Raw genomic sequence first — 15,099 nt, 5'->3', positions numbered from 1 at the left:
AAACACAGTGAACCCCCGGCCTGGGTCACTGATGTCATCCCCCTTAATTAAAAGTGGAAAGGTGATTCCTTTTCAGACTTTTAGATGCAGAACCAGCTCTGACTCAGGAGGTGACTGACAGTGCTACATGCTGCTGTTGACTCAATTGAGGGCTGTGACGCAGGAGTGTTAGAAGATGGGGATTGGAGAGAGGAGGAAAACTTCATTGAACGTCACAGATGAAGAATGATCCCAGAACCCTGGACCTGTTTACCTGATCACAGATCCGTCAGTAAAAATCTTTGAGCTCATTTATCTCTGATGAATGACTGGGTTATTAGCTAGTTGATCTGCCATGGCACACATTGCAAAGATGATCATATGGGCTCACTTTATTTCAGGTGTCTCAATTAATTAATCAATGAATTCATCCATTAATCAAAAAACTTTGATAAGATGGCTAAAAGGTTGACACAAAAATCAAGCAGAATGGTGGTGACGTGAAAAACATCAAAGAAGTTCTGGAATTAAAAGTGCAGAACAAATATTTAAGTCAAATGACAATCACTATTTGACTTTTGTTCTGAACCTTCTGAACTTGTTAAAATATTCAAAATACAGCAAATCCTCTGTTTTTTCTTGGTGCTTTAAATGTATAGGCTACATGTATAATAATGAAACTCTTCATATTAAACCAGTGGATCCCTGTAAAATTGGGTCTTACATTAGTTTACTTTGGAGGGGCAGTGACTTTTTGTGGTTTGGCAAGTGACCAAAATAAAGCAAGAATTACTCAAAAAGAGCAAATAAAAAAGCACAAAGTAAGAAATGAAAACTTACTTTCAGGAGTCACCAAGCTCCATAAATGGCCAAATCCTTAACATGAACTTAATGCGTAAAGTGGTATCTGCCAAGCAACTTGTGGCTGAATGGAGTCTGCCAGTTCCTTAATGGCATGCTCTTAAGAGGCATGCCTTTGTCAGACTGACGGTCACATTTTGTGTAATTTTAGCAGTAATGAAAATGATTTCATTTCTCTCTTGGCATGGTCCGTCTTAAACGAGGGTGGCTGTTTTTTTTTTTGTAAAGCACTCTGTTCTGCTGTTTTAATTGTATACAATGCCAGTTTGGAAACTGGCATATGCCACTGGGGAGCTGGCATATTCCACTCAGCTGCAAGTTGCATGCCAGATATCACTTTTACATTCTTGTCTTTCTCTGCCGCTGATGGTGATCCTTTCATCTTCATCATATTTTATATATCACAATGCACTTCTGTCTGTTTGAGCTATATCTTGAAATTTATCTGCAGTACTGAGAATTCAAACAAACCTTAACAAACTGGAGTAATACAAGGCTATAAGTGGCATTAATATTATAATTAATCTGATTTTCTCAGCACAGATAGCACAACAGACAAAGTGATTGGATACAAAGAAATGGAAAGTGGCCAAGGCTGTAAATAATAAATCACAGCCTTGCTGGTTTGTTTTTTAAGCATTGTTTTGCAAGACTGTAGGGGCACCAAAATCCCCATAAAATATTATCTCTTTGATGACATTGCTCAGTGTAAAAATAATGTCCTAAAATGGTGATTACAAACAGTCAGCCTATCCTCTAATTATTCATTTATTGTTGCAAAAAGCATATTAATATTTAATGAGGGGTGAAGGGTTAATACTGATTGAAAACCCCTCATGAGCAACCCTCAGGACAAATGCCTGATCTATATAGCACATGAATGATTGACACCACACCATGAGTCTTAATTTGGAAGTGGGCTGTAATGAGCATCAGGCAGGTTAGGTCTGAAGTCAAAGAAAAACAAATGTGTTTGAATTGCGTGACACAAATCTAGAGACAGAACAAACAATAAAATCTCAAGCACTTTATTAGGTTTGAACAGTATCTTGCTTAGAAAGGCCATTTGGCATTATATAATTATATATAATTTTATCATATATATAATTATATATACATATATTCAAATGTTGAATAACAAAACACTAGAAACAAACATAGGCAAATTAAAAAATAGGATTTGCTTAAGACAATTATGCCTAATTAAAAATGGCCTAATACATTTCAAAATGGTCCCGATACAGTTCAATATACATCTTTTAAAAAGGGAAAAAGAGAAGAAGAGAATAAAATAAGCAAGGCAGCAGACAGAAATGAAATATAAATAACCTTACATTATGTACAAGAGGGAGTGGGCAGTGACCACTGGGAAATCGAGTCAAAGGACGAAGTAATAGAGAAAAGGGAAACCAAAGGGAGACAAGGTTAGTGGATAAAAGATGTAAAAGAACGTATAAAAGTATCACAGGCGATGAGCGAAGTGAAACGCTCTAAAATATACTGATTCTTGCTGCATCTATAGTCCTCTGCTGGGGCAAAGCTCCAAATAGAAAATTATGTGAAACTGGTTTCATCTCTCCATTAACCATCCAATTGCATTTGTTGGAACACATAGTGAATGTTTGTTGTACAATTGGGTACCCACAACTGATTAATAGTTACAGAACCCCTCATTTACGCGATGTGGAATGACATGAAGCCACAACAATATAGATGGAAAAAAACTTTAAAAGTTCCCCAAATGTTATTTTCAGATTTACAACTTTGGGGTCTGAATATACGCCTCTAAAGGGAATGTGAGTGACCCAGCCTCGGCTTTGGCCCTGCTGAGTTGTCATGCAAAGAGGTTTGTCATCAGCCTCCAGGTGAAACAAACAAAATGGGAAAATACTTTCAGATTGTTCCACCACATTAGTTAAGCTCTTTTGGAAAACCTACCAGTGAGGCACTTTTCAAAGATCGCTAGTTCACTATGGGTTGGCACAGTGTCTCGTTTTGCTACCAAATGTTATGCGACACGAAAATCCAAACACAGTAAACCTGCCAATGAAGCATAGACAGAAGAGCCAGACAAAAAAGCATGCCCCCCGCAAATAAGTAAAGATTCAATAAGTGACCAAGCAAATAACCAAGAACACAATGGCACCTAAATATAATGTGAGGGCACTTGTGAAATGACAATGATGATGCACAAATAGCCAACGGCTTCAGTGACTGGTCAATAAAAATATCCGCTACTTTAAGTCCCTTACAGAGGAGCTCAACCCGGGGCTTTATGACCTGCAAGAGCTTCAAGATTTAAAACTAAATTCACAGAAATGATGAGGAAGGCCATTTCATTTCTATCATCTCATCTCTTTTTTTGGTTGCTTATTTATAAGGGCTTTGATTTTGGTGCAAATAGTGCATGAGTGAACAATCAACACTGACGCTGCTTTCAGCCTTTTGCAAAATTCAGCATGTACTTTCAATGATTCTGTTATCAATAACTTAAAAATTCATTGTGCTTCCTTTTTCAATAAAAGTGATAGTAATGTGGGAGTGTTGAAGTTACCAAAATAAATCCTGGATTTGGAAAAGAGATAGCTTAAAAAATTGAGATGAATTATTTAAAGATAGTGTTAAAATCTGGATGCAATATTAAACATTCAAACATGAACTCTAGCTGAATTTGAACCATGTGTAAATTCAAACAATCCTGGAATTGGTCATTTCCTGAGCTAACAGAGGAAATTAGACTGACCTAAAGCCCTGTGGTTAAACTGACATGATTCATCTTTCAATACAATCAAAAGGGCCTCATCTGTGACCTCATCTTAAAAATAAAAAATACTTTAGTTCAAGTCTGAGTAATCTCCCAGCACAGTCATGAAAAAAAAATCGTAGCACACATTGCATGGCACCTTCACAATTTAAGTAACAATGTATCCGTACTCTAGGAATTTGTTAGCAACAGCATTCGAAAAGAAAAAATGAACATTCTTCCGTTTCAGTGTTCGGAGAGGGAAATAAAAAGAATCAATCTCTAAGAGTGACAGCACAGTGTAGTGATGTGAGGCTGATAAAAAAATCAAAGAAATTATTAAAGCAAGGAAACCCATACAGAGAGAGATACTCAATACAATCTACAGGAAATACTGATGTGTCTGTAAACAAGACAGAAATATGCTGGGTGTATAACATCTGTTGTTTTGAAACTTTGACTGTGTTATTTGGCTTGTCAGCCTGATCCACATCAGTGTTGGTACTGTAACAGACCATCTTAAAGAAAGGACATGGGTTTTGGAGATTTTACATGAAAGATTGGCCAGTGACCCATTTTTCTAAATTTCATAGGGTAAAAAAAAATCTATAATCATTTCTTACTTTCCCAGTCTCCTTACATAATCCAGGAACATGTAGGCTATAGTTGATTAAAGTGTATGATAACTGCCTTTTTCTTGTTGTCTAAACATGACTGGCTGAGAGTCTCAGACTCCAAAGGGGACTTTGGCACTCAACAGAAAGCAGACAGCGATGTCTCCACCAGCTTCTGCTGTAGTTTAAACAGACACACATAAATTTATGCTCACAGAAAATGGCGCCAGGGCTGTGTGTGTGTGTGTGTGTTTGTGTGTGTGTGTGTGTGTATGTTTGCTTGTGTGTCAACCTGAGTCAATGAGCTACATCACAGCGAATCTGATCTTCAATAGTGAGTGTTCCTTTGAACCCCGACCCCTGAAATGTAAAGGGAAAAAATAGTAATTGGCTCAATCAATGGGATTTTATCTGCATTTAAAGCAAACAGCTTTTCTCAAGTGTTTCCTGTTCTGATAGTTGGGAGCAGAAACAGTCCAGGGTTTGTCTGTAAATGTTGATGCTACAGTGTGGCTCTCGCAAAGCCAAATCAGTTTTAATGTCTCACTCCCGGAAAAGTACAAAAGAAAAGAGAAAAAATCCAAAAAACCTAATGAAGACTCTGGATCTTTTCTTTTTTACATCATCCAAAGCGTTAGATTCATATTCATATATATTTATATATTTATATGTATATACTAATAAAATACATAACAGGTGCCACCCAAAAATGCAGCCAAACTCAGGACTGTGTTGGAAACCAAGTAATAAGATGCAACACAGTAAGTATATATACATGTTGGGGGTGGGGGGGATTGGGGAGCAAGTTGGGGTGAAGGGCTGTATGAACAAGACCAATATTACAAAATATTCAAGAAGGCATCTCAGTTGTTTTCTCTGTCCAACTGCCCTGCCTCCTCCAGGCTGAGGCCTCTGTTCCCTTTTCCTTCAGGCAGTTCATCTCATCCACTGATCACATCATGACGAGTCTCTTTGTTCAAAAAACAACAAAAACACAAACAGAAAATAATCCATCAGATGGGAACATGCAGCTTCCTGCATGGTAATGTGAGTGTGCGTTTGTCTGTGTTCTGGTGTGTGCATGTTTGTATGAAGTGTATCTGGACATCCATCCATCCATTCTTGGCAGGTCTCTATTTGAAGTTGGCGTAATCAGAGAAGGCATCGATATACTCCTGGACCACTTTGTAGCAGAACTCGTACTGCTCCTGAAGAGGGGAAGACAAATCGTTGGATTACATTTTTTTTTACATGTGCTGAATTAGAAAACAAGTTATGATAAGTTGACAAACAGGCCTTGGGAAAGTAAAATGTAAAATGTTTTTTCTGATTAGCTGAGCGGTTGAGCGGGTCCTCACCAGTGTCTGCACCATGTGTGGTCTCTGCAGTCTGAGGCTCTTGACTGTCTGGAAGACATCCAAGATGCCCTCTGCTTTAACTCTCTCCAGGACCGTACTCAATGCACAGAATGTCCCCGTTCGGCCTGCACCAGCACTATGAAAGAAAAGGTAAAAATTTCAATCCTAAAACTGCATAATGGATTTGAAAAAGATGCACACAGAAGCTTTTCTTGTACTGCATATGTAATGAAGGAAGCAGTTAAAATATCCATAAGGAAGGAGAGAACAATTCCTCTGAGCTATTTTTTCCTGTCTAACAATTTTCCAGACATACACGAGCACACATGGTTGCCAGATGCATTTCCCCTTTACAAGAATAGAACAAACACTCAACATAATTGTCATAATAAGAAGTGGTTTTATGACCTTCACTATTAAATACAGGGTGAAAAGAGGGCATGAATGTCTTACCTGCAGTGCACTGTGATGGGGTGGTTGCCAGACTGCTGCTGCTGTTTCTGCACCGCAGCGATTATGTTGATCATGCCTTTACCATCAGTGGGGATGCCCACCTCTGGCCAGCCGTGGAAGTGGAACTGACGCACAGCCCGAGCCTTGTTCTCCTGTACAGAGAAAGGCAAACAGGAGACAGTAGAATCAGCCTTAATTGTAAACTGAAAAGATGGGAGTGAATTTGTTAAATGTCCTCCTCTTGTCAAGCTTGTTTAGTTTCTCCTGTCTTACCCTGTTGTTGGTGACCAGGAGGTCCCGCACTGTGTAGCTCTCACTCTCCTCCTCCCTTTTAATCTCAATGGATATGTCCCCATGAACCACCACCCCATCACTGGGCCAGTACTGGGCACATTTTTCCTGCAGGAGCCATAAGAAAGATTAATAGAGTGAAATTACACCGCTTGTCAACTGTCATTCTGAGTGTGAACACTGAATTTATCACTGCTTAATGGCATTCATTTTTTTTGATTTATGACATATCGCCAGTGGTTTTATCTACACACTGACATACACATACACACACCTGTCCTCTCTCCTCCAGCTCAGTGAGCATGACGATGGAGCAGCTCCTCCACTCCCAGATCATCCTCCAGAAGTCTTCAATGGTGTGCTGAAGTGGGCCCTGACTCGCCATGTACGAGTCTTTCTGACGATAACCCTGCAGCCAGAGGAGATAAGGGGGACAGGAAGTGGTGTCCAGAGAGAAAGGAGGAATGAAAGAAGGATAAACAGTAAGAGGGAGGAAGCAAGCTTTGATCGATTGCTTGAATTAATTAAATGAAATGATCCCCCTCTTGACCCAAGGCTTTTACACTCACATCAATGAATGAAGCATTGACGTAGTCAGTGTTCTCCTCTCCTCGTTTGACTGGAATGATCACTCTGTTAAACTCGTCTGTTGGAAGACAGAAGGAACATTACCCTTGACTGAAAAACCCTCCAGGGATGAGACGTGCAGCTACATTACATGTTGTGTAAAATGATAACACATGAACAGCCACAGACACAAAAAAAAGCTCTTGACAGGACAGAACACAATAAGGTTCATACTTTTTTCCATATTAATCTATCATCAAAAAAAACAAGAACCTATCACCTTCCCGTAACCACAGTATTTATTACTGTGAAATTATAGCCTGATCTAAATAAAAAAAAAAAACACCTTCTCATCACCGGCAAAAATGAGCCTAAAAGCAGTAACTGCAGCCCCACTGTCTCGCAAAAAATGAAGATTATGAAACACATCCTTAGATTTGTACATGTGAACAAAAAAACATAAAAAAAAAATACAAGAAGATCCTTGTTAAACGTGTAGAAATTCACAAAATTTAAAAAGTCACACATAAATGAAGCTTATACACACTTGTTTGGAAATGTCTTATTAGTTATCATGTTTCTCACATTAAAACAAAAGAGGGTTGGAATAAGTGAACAAAAAATGTATAATCATAAATATCTCGTCTGACACACCTAAAAAAAGAGGATCAATTGTTTTGATTTCAGAGATATATTTATTTGCCGTGAACTCACATGGAATGATCTGTAAGACTCTGTTCTTCTTCATGTTGGGGGGCAGGTTGCCTGTCCTCATTTTGTCATTCTGGATCTTGATGGATGTGAGTTTCTAAAAAATGTTAATCATTCAGGTTAAAGTTTGTGCCACAGTCATTCTATTACATCTTAACACAATAATACTGTTAGGGCATAGAGTAGCAAAGACTGAGGGGTAAATGACGAGCAAAAGACAAAATCTGAACAAACCTTGAACTCAGCCTCCAGACCACTGCAGCCGGCTCCAGGTGCAGGGGCGTAGAGTTTGGCCAAGTGCGACTCCAGAGAGGTCACCTCCAACTCAGTGTCTCCGTACAGGTAGTGCTCTAACAACGCTTGGAAGATGAACACATACTGCATCTGTGGGACAAAAAATATGAGTGTGTCAGACATGGTGCACTAAGAGTGCTGCATCATGGGACACTGAGTGTATGAGAGTATCAGCACTGCACTCACATCAGTCTGGACCATCTGACAGCGTTGGGCTCTGATCCTGGTGACAAAACCAAACACGTCCACCTTCCTCTCAGCGATCATCATGTCTAACATGGCATCGATCACTATGAAGGTTCCCGTCCTCCCCACGCCCGCACTGAAAAAGGCGACATGTTATATGCATGCAGCGTGCCAACAAACACCAAGATACTACATACACAAATTGAAGCGCAGAAACTTCAAACCACCTACCTACAGTGGACCACAATGGGCCCCGCATACTGAGGATTGCAATTCTTGACCTTCTTGAGGAACTTAAGCATCCCAATAGGTGTGAAGGGCACCCCAAAGTCTGGCCAGCTGGTGAAGTGGAATTGGGTGACAAGCCTCTGAGGCTTCTTTCCAGAGACATCCCCAACCTGAGACACAATCAAAACAGCTCTCAATAACTCTTATCCAGGTTTTTATTTCTTTTCTTGATGAAACCAACACATTTTTCAATCTTTCTCTAATATACTTTCAAAGAGTCACTGTAAAGCCACATCTCCCATCATGTGGCCTGTTGAAGTTCAGCACATTACACCATCTTTTGATAAAATTTGGGAGAGGTAGAATAACTGAACTGTACCATCCCACTATTTTGGAATAAAATAGATAAGATAAATAGATAAATAGAAATAGATAAATAAGGCTCATCGTGTCGTAAAACGGCGCTACCTCCGCTACAGAGCCACAGCTGGCTACGAGGCGCTCGCCGCTTAGTGTATCAGTCCGCGTGTGCGGCGTGCCAGATATTGACAAATGCAGGTAGTCTGCCAGGACGAAGAGACACGATGAGAACTAGAGCCTTATTTAGCGGTGTTTTGTGTGAAAGTAAAGCGCTGAAAATTCTCTAAATAAAGCGTGAATGCAGACCGATATCAGATTTTTTTGGTGGGAGTCTGTTTATTTGTGTTTTTGGTCAAGTAAAATATGGCCTCGTCTGAGTGCAGAGGAAACCGGCAGAGGAGCAGGGACGGGGTGTTTGGTGTGAGCGCTCTGGGCTTCTGCTGCACAAAAACACTGCTGTAGGGGTAATTTCTGCCCTAAACCTTGTGATAGGACCCAACTTGTTCCATCCCAGAGTATCACTTTAAGTCACCTGACAGAATAATGATTTGGGATAGGTATCAATAACTAGTCTCTGTTAAGAATTGATTAGATGTGTTCTCTCCATTGACGTCATTTGCCTTTATGTCTAATACCAAGACATCTCATGAGGTTTCGTGTGTTGAAAACAGAGAAAAGAACAGTTCCCTCTGACAGAAATCATGAGATACTAGTACAAACACCGATAAGACGTTACCTGTTGGATGCAGAACTTGCGGATTGTGTAGTCCACCAGAACCATTGTGTCCTCAACAGACACACGAATGTTCCCGTATGTCCAACAGCCCTGGTCCGGCCAGTACTGGGCACACTTACACTGAATCAAAGAAATAATAAAGATAATTTAACATTAAACACACTCACAGAGATGTGTACACACAGTAATGAAAGCCTTGATTTATTTCAGTTTTTGGAAAAATGGGGAAGTTACAAACAAGCAAATAAAAGATAGTGGCCAGACAGATTATGGTCTCTGTAGCCTCGCTATTGTAGGTTTTCTCCAATTCATTGCCTTCCTTTGACACCTTTGTATGATTGTTTGACATGCCGTGTATGTACACACAGTTCAATATTCCTCCAGCTCTCCTACAGTTAACAGTTTCATTTAGCAGATGCTTTTGTCCAAAGCGATGTACAACACAAGCAAGAATTTAGACAGACCTCTTTTCTCTCCTTCAGATTGGTCACCATAACGATGGTTGCTGTGTTCTGCTCCCAGATCATCCGCCAGTAGTCGTTCACTGTTTCCTCCTTTGGTCCTGAGAGACGGAGACAGAGACGAAACTTCAGAGGACAGTGAAAGAATAATTGTGCATTTTGTTTGTTTGACCTTCTTTCCTGTTCAAACACAAACCTTGAGCTGCAATGAACTTGTTCTTCTCTTGGTACCCCTGCAGCAGAAATAAACCAAAGAAAGAGCAAATTATTTGCACATCCACAGCAGAATTGATTCTTCTGAATTGAGAGAATTGTTATACTAACATTAATAAAGGAAGCGTTGATAAAGTCAGAGTCAGGAACTCCCTCCAGAGATGAGAGATGCACCCTGGAGTGATCATCTGTAGGAGGAAGCAAAGGTCACAAAGAAAAAAAACACATCAACACTGAAAAATAATCACAAACTTCACATAAAAACAGTTTTTCACCCTGATTGTTCAATACAACTCAGCAAATCTTTGTAAACTTCCTTTGATTTTCAGCTCTCTGTTTGCTGCAGTTACACAGTTAAATGTTTCTCCAGCATTAACAGCGGACAAGAACTCAGTGACTGACTGCTGCTTTGTTAGTCACTTTGTGCCACAGTGTCCGGGTTGTGATGTTGTTGTGTGTGTGCTGTGCTGTACTCACATGGCAGGATGTTGACATATCTGTTCTTTTCTTTATTCTCTTCCTTGGAGGCAGCATCACATGATGCCTGAATGGGGCAAACCGGCAACGCCTGAAAACAAACGAAAATATATATAGACATGTTAGCAGTTAGCGCGAGATATGATATGTAAAGATAAGATAAAGAGAGCAGATAGGTATCAGCGCAGCAAGTGACACTGAACCTCACTTCAACTTATAGTCAGCAATGTGTTTGATAGAAATCAACCTGAATGTATATTGTGTAGTTGTAATGACAAATATGATATGTTAGATAAGACACAGATAGTGTTTGATTACTTGGACAAGTTCTTGTTTATCATCACAGGAAAAATCTTTCTAGTTTAACTTATGCTAACTATTGAGGCTGTTTGCTTTTTCACTGAACCTTTTTCACGATCCATTATTTTTATTTAAACTTAGGTTCTTGTGCTGAAAACAGTTTTTCTTGAAGTTTGAATCTCAACATTTCTATAAATATATGCATGAACAAAACAAACTGAAGTGTGCGTGCCGATGCTTTTAAGGCCTAGATTGGTCTTGGTGTTTATTCACTGTAAAACGCTGTATCACTGACAATGCCACCGAATCACTTGTTTGTAATCACAGCACGTGTTTTGTCTTGTGATAAATATTGTGCTGGTGATAAATATTGTTGGACACAAACGCTGAAGCAAAGAAGCAGGCAGCACATGTGAGACATGCCTGGCTGTATAAATAGAGAAAAGCTGTAAGTGATACGTGATCGTGTGTAATTGTGTCTGAGGAGAGAGTTAAATCAAAAGCTATAAGATTTTAAGTAATAATGGCAAAACAAGTCAAAGTGTTTGTGAATTATAATTCAATTGAATAAATTAAGAGCAAAAAAATATAGTGAGAGTGTTGCTGTACAATCAAACTGCTTCACCTAATAACTTGTTCTTAAAGATGCTATGAGGAGGATCTGCTTTAATTGCACTCCCTTGCCACCTTGTGGCCCAGAGTCTTCACCCACTGTAGTAAATTACTTTTAGTGAGGCATGTGTTTGTTTTGGAATTAAAAGGAGATCCGTTCGAAACAAATTTCTTTGTCCAAGACAACTTTTTTACTGGATACTGTCTGAGATAAGGGTCTTATCAGTACAGTCACGTAGTGCTATGGTTTGAAACGTGAAATCAAGCAAACATTGTAGCAGCCGGCTATGTGTTAGCAACATCCTCAGCCAGGTGCTCCGACAAATCTGTAGGCGCACGTCATAACAAGTAGACATTGTCAGTTTGTAAGTAATTTAGTAGTTGTTTATATTTAGTGCAGCTGGCAGTCCGGTGCTCTACGACATGTCTGTAATGTGTAACGTTAGTGAATCCTGGTTATGTCCTGCCAGTCATCTACCAAGCAGAGGTAACGTAACCTCACTCTTCATTTTATAGATAAACTCTCAAGTTTGAACAGACCACTGCAGAATAACTGCTGACTGTGGGTTGGAATGAACATTATCACAAACAGCTTAACCCTGTGTTATAGAATGGTATCACTCTTGTATTCTAACAAAATTAGTCATAGAAATCGTTTTTAGCAGAGAAAAACACAGATCTCCTCTCTTATCTCTTCTCACTATTAAACTTCGTCAGCCAGCATGATGTTGTCATAGAGACCTAGTTGTGCTGTAGAACAATCTGGTCCTGGTCGACCCAATCTGGAAGCTAAGAAGTAGCAATTTAAAACAACCTGCAACCAGCAATATTGGCGCTGATAATCTCATTTTAAAGTGTAGATTACAATCAGGTATGTATCTAGACGGGAGACTTTTTCAAGATCACTTTCAAACTCCTCAAAGCCCCTTTAAATACATCATTCCATAATTAGATCAGTTTTTTTTTTTTTGGAAGGCCAGTTTTCCGCAGAACAGAGATGTGATGTGTTTTTTTCTAATGATGTCCATTTATCTATAGCTTCAATTAACTGAGTTTCCACCCTGCTAATGGAAACTCTCCCTCCCTCATACAAGTATTAGGGATGTGTGTTAAAGGTGAAAACCAGACTCAGTTTGTTATCAGAGAGTGGGTGCTTAAGCGAGCCGTACATTAAACTCCTCCCTGAAGAGCTTGTTGTCATCGGCCATGCGGCGGTTCATTTCTTCCTCCAGCTTGTCAACGGGAAGAGGAGGGTACTTCCTGTTTGTGCTGGGTGAGCGGGCCAATAGCGGGACACTCTGGAGTTCTGTGGCGGCAAGGAGGAAGGGAGGAGAGAGGAAAAGAGGGAAGGAACAGGAGGGGTGAGACAGGTGGAGATAAAGACAATGGATAAGAGGTTAAGAAAAAGAGAGCCGAACTGTCCTGTTGTAAATCAAGTGACTCTGACTTCAATAATGTAATGTTTTCCTACAAATGACCACCAGAGGGCAATGTGATTCAATGCTTTTACTTGAGAGGGAGCCAACTGCAGCTCTGTGGGTTAGGTAATCACAGTGAACAAAAGCCTTCTGGCAACAGTCAACCAGTGATATGTTATCAGTCAGGGGAGCAGGATCAATCAAGTCTTATCAAAAGCGACTCCAAATTACAAGTTTGGTCAAGCTGGCTGTACAAATTTGCGAATACAACCCAAAACAAACAAAAAATGCATCAACACCATGCATCCATATCTGCGGACACACACACACAAAACACATCCAAAACACACAATTAGAGTGTGTGTATGAGTTCACCTGTATCATCTGATCTTCCATTGGTTAGCCTGAAGGAGTTCGAATGGCTTCCTGCCTGCTTGTATTTTTTAAACCTGTCAATTAAATCACAAAAAGAACATTTTGATACACACAGATAAACACACTGTCTAATACACACACACACGCACGCACGCACGCACGCACGCGCGCGCACACACACACACACACACACACACACACACACACACACACACACACACACACACCAACTTGTGGATAAAAAACACATTGCTTTGGCCTCACAGCTGAATGCCAATCAGTAGTTTCCATAGTAACAGGAGCACTTAAGGCCACAGGTCTACATCAGTTTGTAGCATCAATTACACTTCACTAACCTGAGCATGTAGAGGATGATGATGATGAAGATGATGACCAGCAGGGAGGACAGGGCCACCATGACGGCTATGATGGCCATGTCATCAGACGGGTCGTTGTCTGTATCAAAGAAAACAAAAACAAAGTCAGAGCTTGTTCCATAGATTCACTGTTTCTTTTTCAGGATGTTTCCCAAAGTGACGCTGAATTCCAGAGTCATGACCAAACTGTACTCATCATACACACATGCTCTTAAGCTCTGGGGGTTTTCTGTTAAAAGTTTTTTAATTAAACATCCGCAATGAACTATTGTGCAACATCACTTCGGGCAGTTGCTGTGCACAGCCAAAGAAAAAAGATCAAGCAAGCACCACAAATATAAATCCACATGAGACTTTTCTTTTGGTACACAGCAAGACCTAACATGTCAACTGGTGAGCTTTGGTAGAAGTATTCCATTGATTTGTCCTCATTTACTCCCGTTTCGCTGTTAATGCTCAGCTAACAAAGCTAGCCTCGCACAGTCTTTAACTATTACGGCTGTTTAAAGTCCTGACAGTCATGTTGATGTTCATTAAGACGAGATTTTAGCTTCTTAACCTGAATTAAAAGACAAAGACTTTAATGTAATGACGTGAAGATACATTATTCATTAATGCTCATATTTCCTTTGGCTTTTCCTCCTAAAAAAATATGTAAAGTTTGCAATGGGCAGAGAGTAGATAAATCACAGTTTAACTGAGGGCGTTGACCTCTTGAAGTCTGTACCGGTGACAGCAGACCAAAGGTGATGGCAAAAAAGTAAAATAAAATGCGACTTCTCCATGAATCATTTAGAGTGGAAATGTAAACACCTTCCTATCAAAAAACAGAAAGCACTTCAGCCTGTAGTGATGCTACCAGACATAAAAAAAGACTCATGTCACAAACAGATTAAATATTACATGAACAGAGTAATCAGCTGTTAGAGATGCTGTGTGCAAATTACAATAGTTGACCAATTTATACTTGTTTCCACCATGCACACGAGTTACTGGTTGAAAGCAGTCTTACAGGTGACCCTTTACTGCCACACTTAACACAAAAGACATGAGATGTGCTTGAACAACAGGGGAGTGGTGTACAAAAAACTGGCCACTGTATGTGTGTTGATGGGTGCTCAGTAAGACACACTGGGCCCCAACAAAAGACGACATTTTTCTAGAAAACTGCAGCTGTAGTGACAATAAAACACCAAAATCAGCTGTTCCACTAGCCGGCTCAGAGTTCAAGAAAGCTCTTAACACTGCGGACAAAATATGCAACAAAGAACGCATCATTTGACTTCATGCTTCATATGCACTTTCTGGAAGAAGTAGTTTGGAATGCTGCCCAGGGTGATGCATTTTCACTTGCAGTTCCCAGGACTTTTTTGGCATTCTTCCTCTGACAAAGTGTACATTGAAAAGCGCAGGAGCACAACGGGCTGTGGGTATCATGTGGAGCTGACCAAGTCTTGACGGATCTGATGCCATGTATTACTGCTC

The 15,099-nt window shown here is 40.0% G+C and overlaps 1 protein-coding gene across 2 annotated transcripts in view; it reads right to left on the bottom strand.

The window, feature by feature from the left end:
• Positions 1-1,852: 1,852 nt before the first annotated feature.
• ptpra (protein tyrosine phosphatase receptor type A) overlaps positions 1,853-15,099 on the bottom strand; it is a 33,558-nt gene continuing 20,311 nt past the window's right edge. For both annotated transcript variants that reach the window (XM_074668031.1, XM_074668040.1), the window contains 18 exons: positions 13,594-13,693; positions 13,238-13,311; positions 12,614-12,750; positions 10,533-10,623; positions 10,167-10,243; positions 10,039-10,075; positions 9,846-9,943; positions 9,382-9,501; positions 8,289-8,455; positions 8,058-8,193; positions 7,812-7,961; positions 7,581-7,674; positions 6,869-6,945; positions 6,574-6,708; positions 6,282-6,407; positions 6,009-6,160; positions 5,556-5,691; positions 1,853-5,405 (listed from right to left, as the gene is read on the bottom strand). In XM_074668031.1, coding sequence (XP_074524132.1) covers positions 5,331-5,405; positions 5,556-5,691; positions 6,009-6,160; positions 6,282-6,407; positions 6,574-6,708; positions 6,869-6,945; positions 7,581-7,674; positions 7,812-7,961; positions 8,058-8,193; positions 8,289-8,455; positions 9,382-9,501; positions 9,846-9,943; positions 10,039-10,075; positions 10,167-10,243; positions 10,533-10,623; positions 12,614-12,750; positions 13,238-13,311; positions 13,594-13,693 — 1,982 coding nt within the window. In that variant the 3' untranslated portion in view covers positions 1,853-5,330. The remainder of the gene's footprint in view (positions 5,406-5,555; positions 5,692-6,008; positions 6,161-6,281; positions 6,408-6,573; positions 6,709-6,868; positions 6,946-7,580; positions 7,675-7,811; positions 7,962-8,057; positions 8,194-8,288; positions 8,456-9,381; positions 9,502-9,845; positions 9,944-10,038; positions 10,076-10,166; positions 10,244-10,532; positions 10,624-12,613; positions 12,751-13,237; positions 13,312-13,593; positions 13,694-15,099) is intronic.

This window comes from Halichoeres trimaculatus, unplaced genomic scaffold (assembly GCF_033239565.1).
Source record: "Halichoeres trimaculatus isolate MK-OKI-2021-1 unplaced genomic scaffold, fHalTri1.1 fHalTri1_scaffold_1, whole genome shotgun sequence".
NCBI lineage: Eukaryota > Metazoa > Chordata > Actinopteri > Labriformes > Labridae > Halichoeres > Halichoeres trimaculatus.
This window is presented reverse-complemented; position numbering and strand designations above follow the sequence as displayed.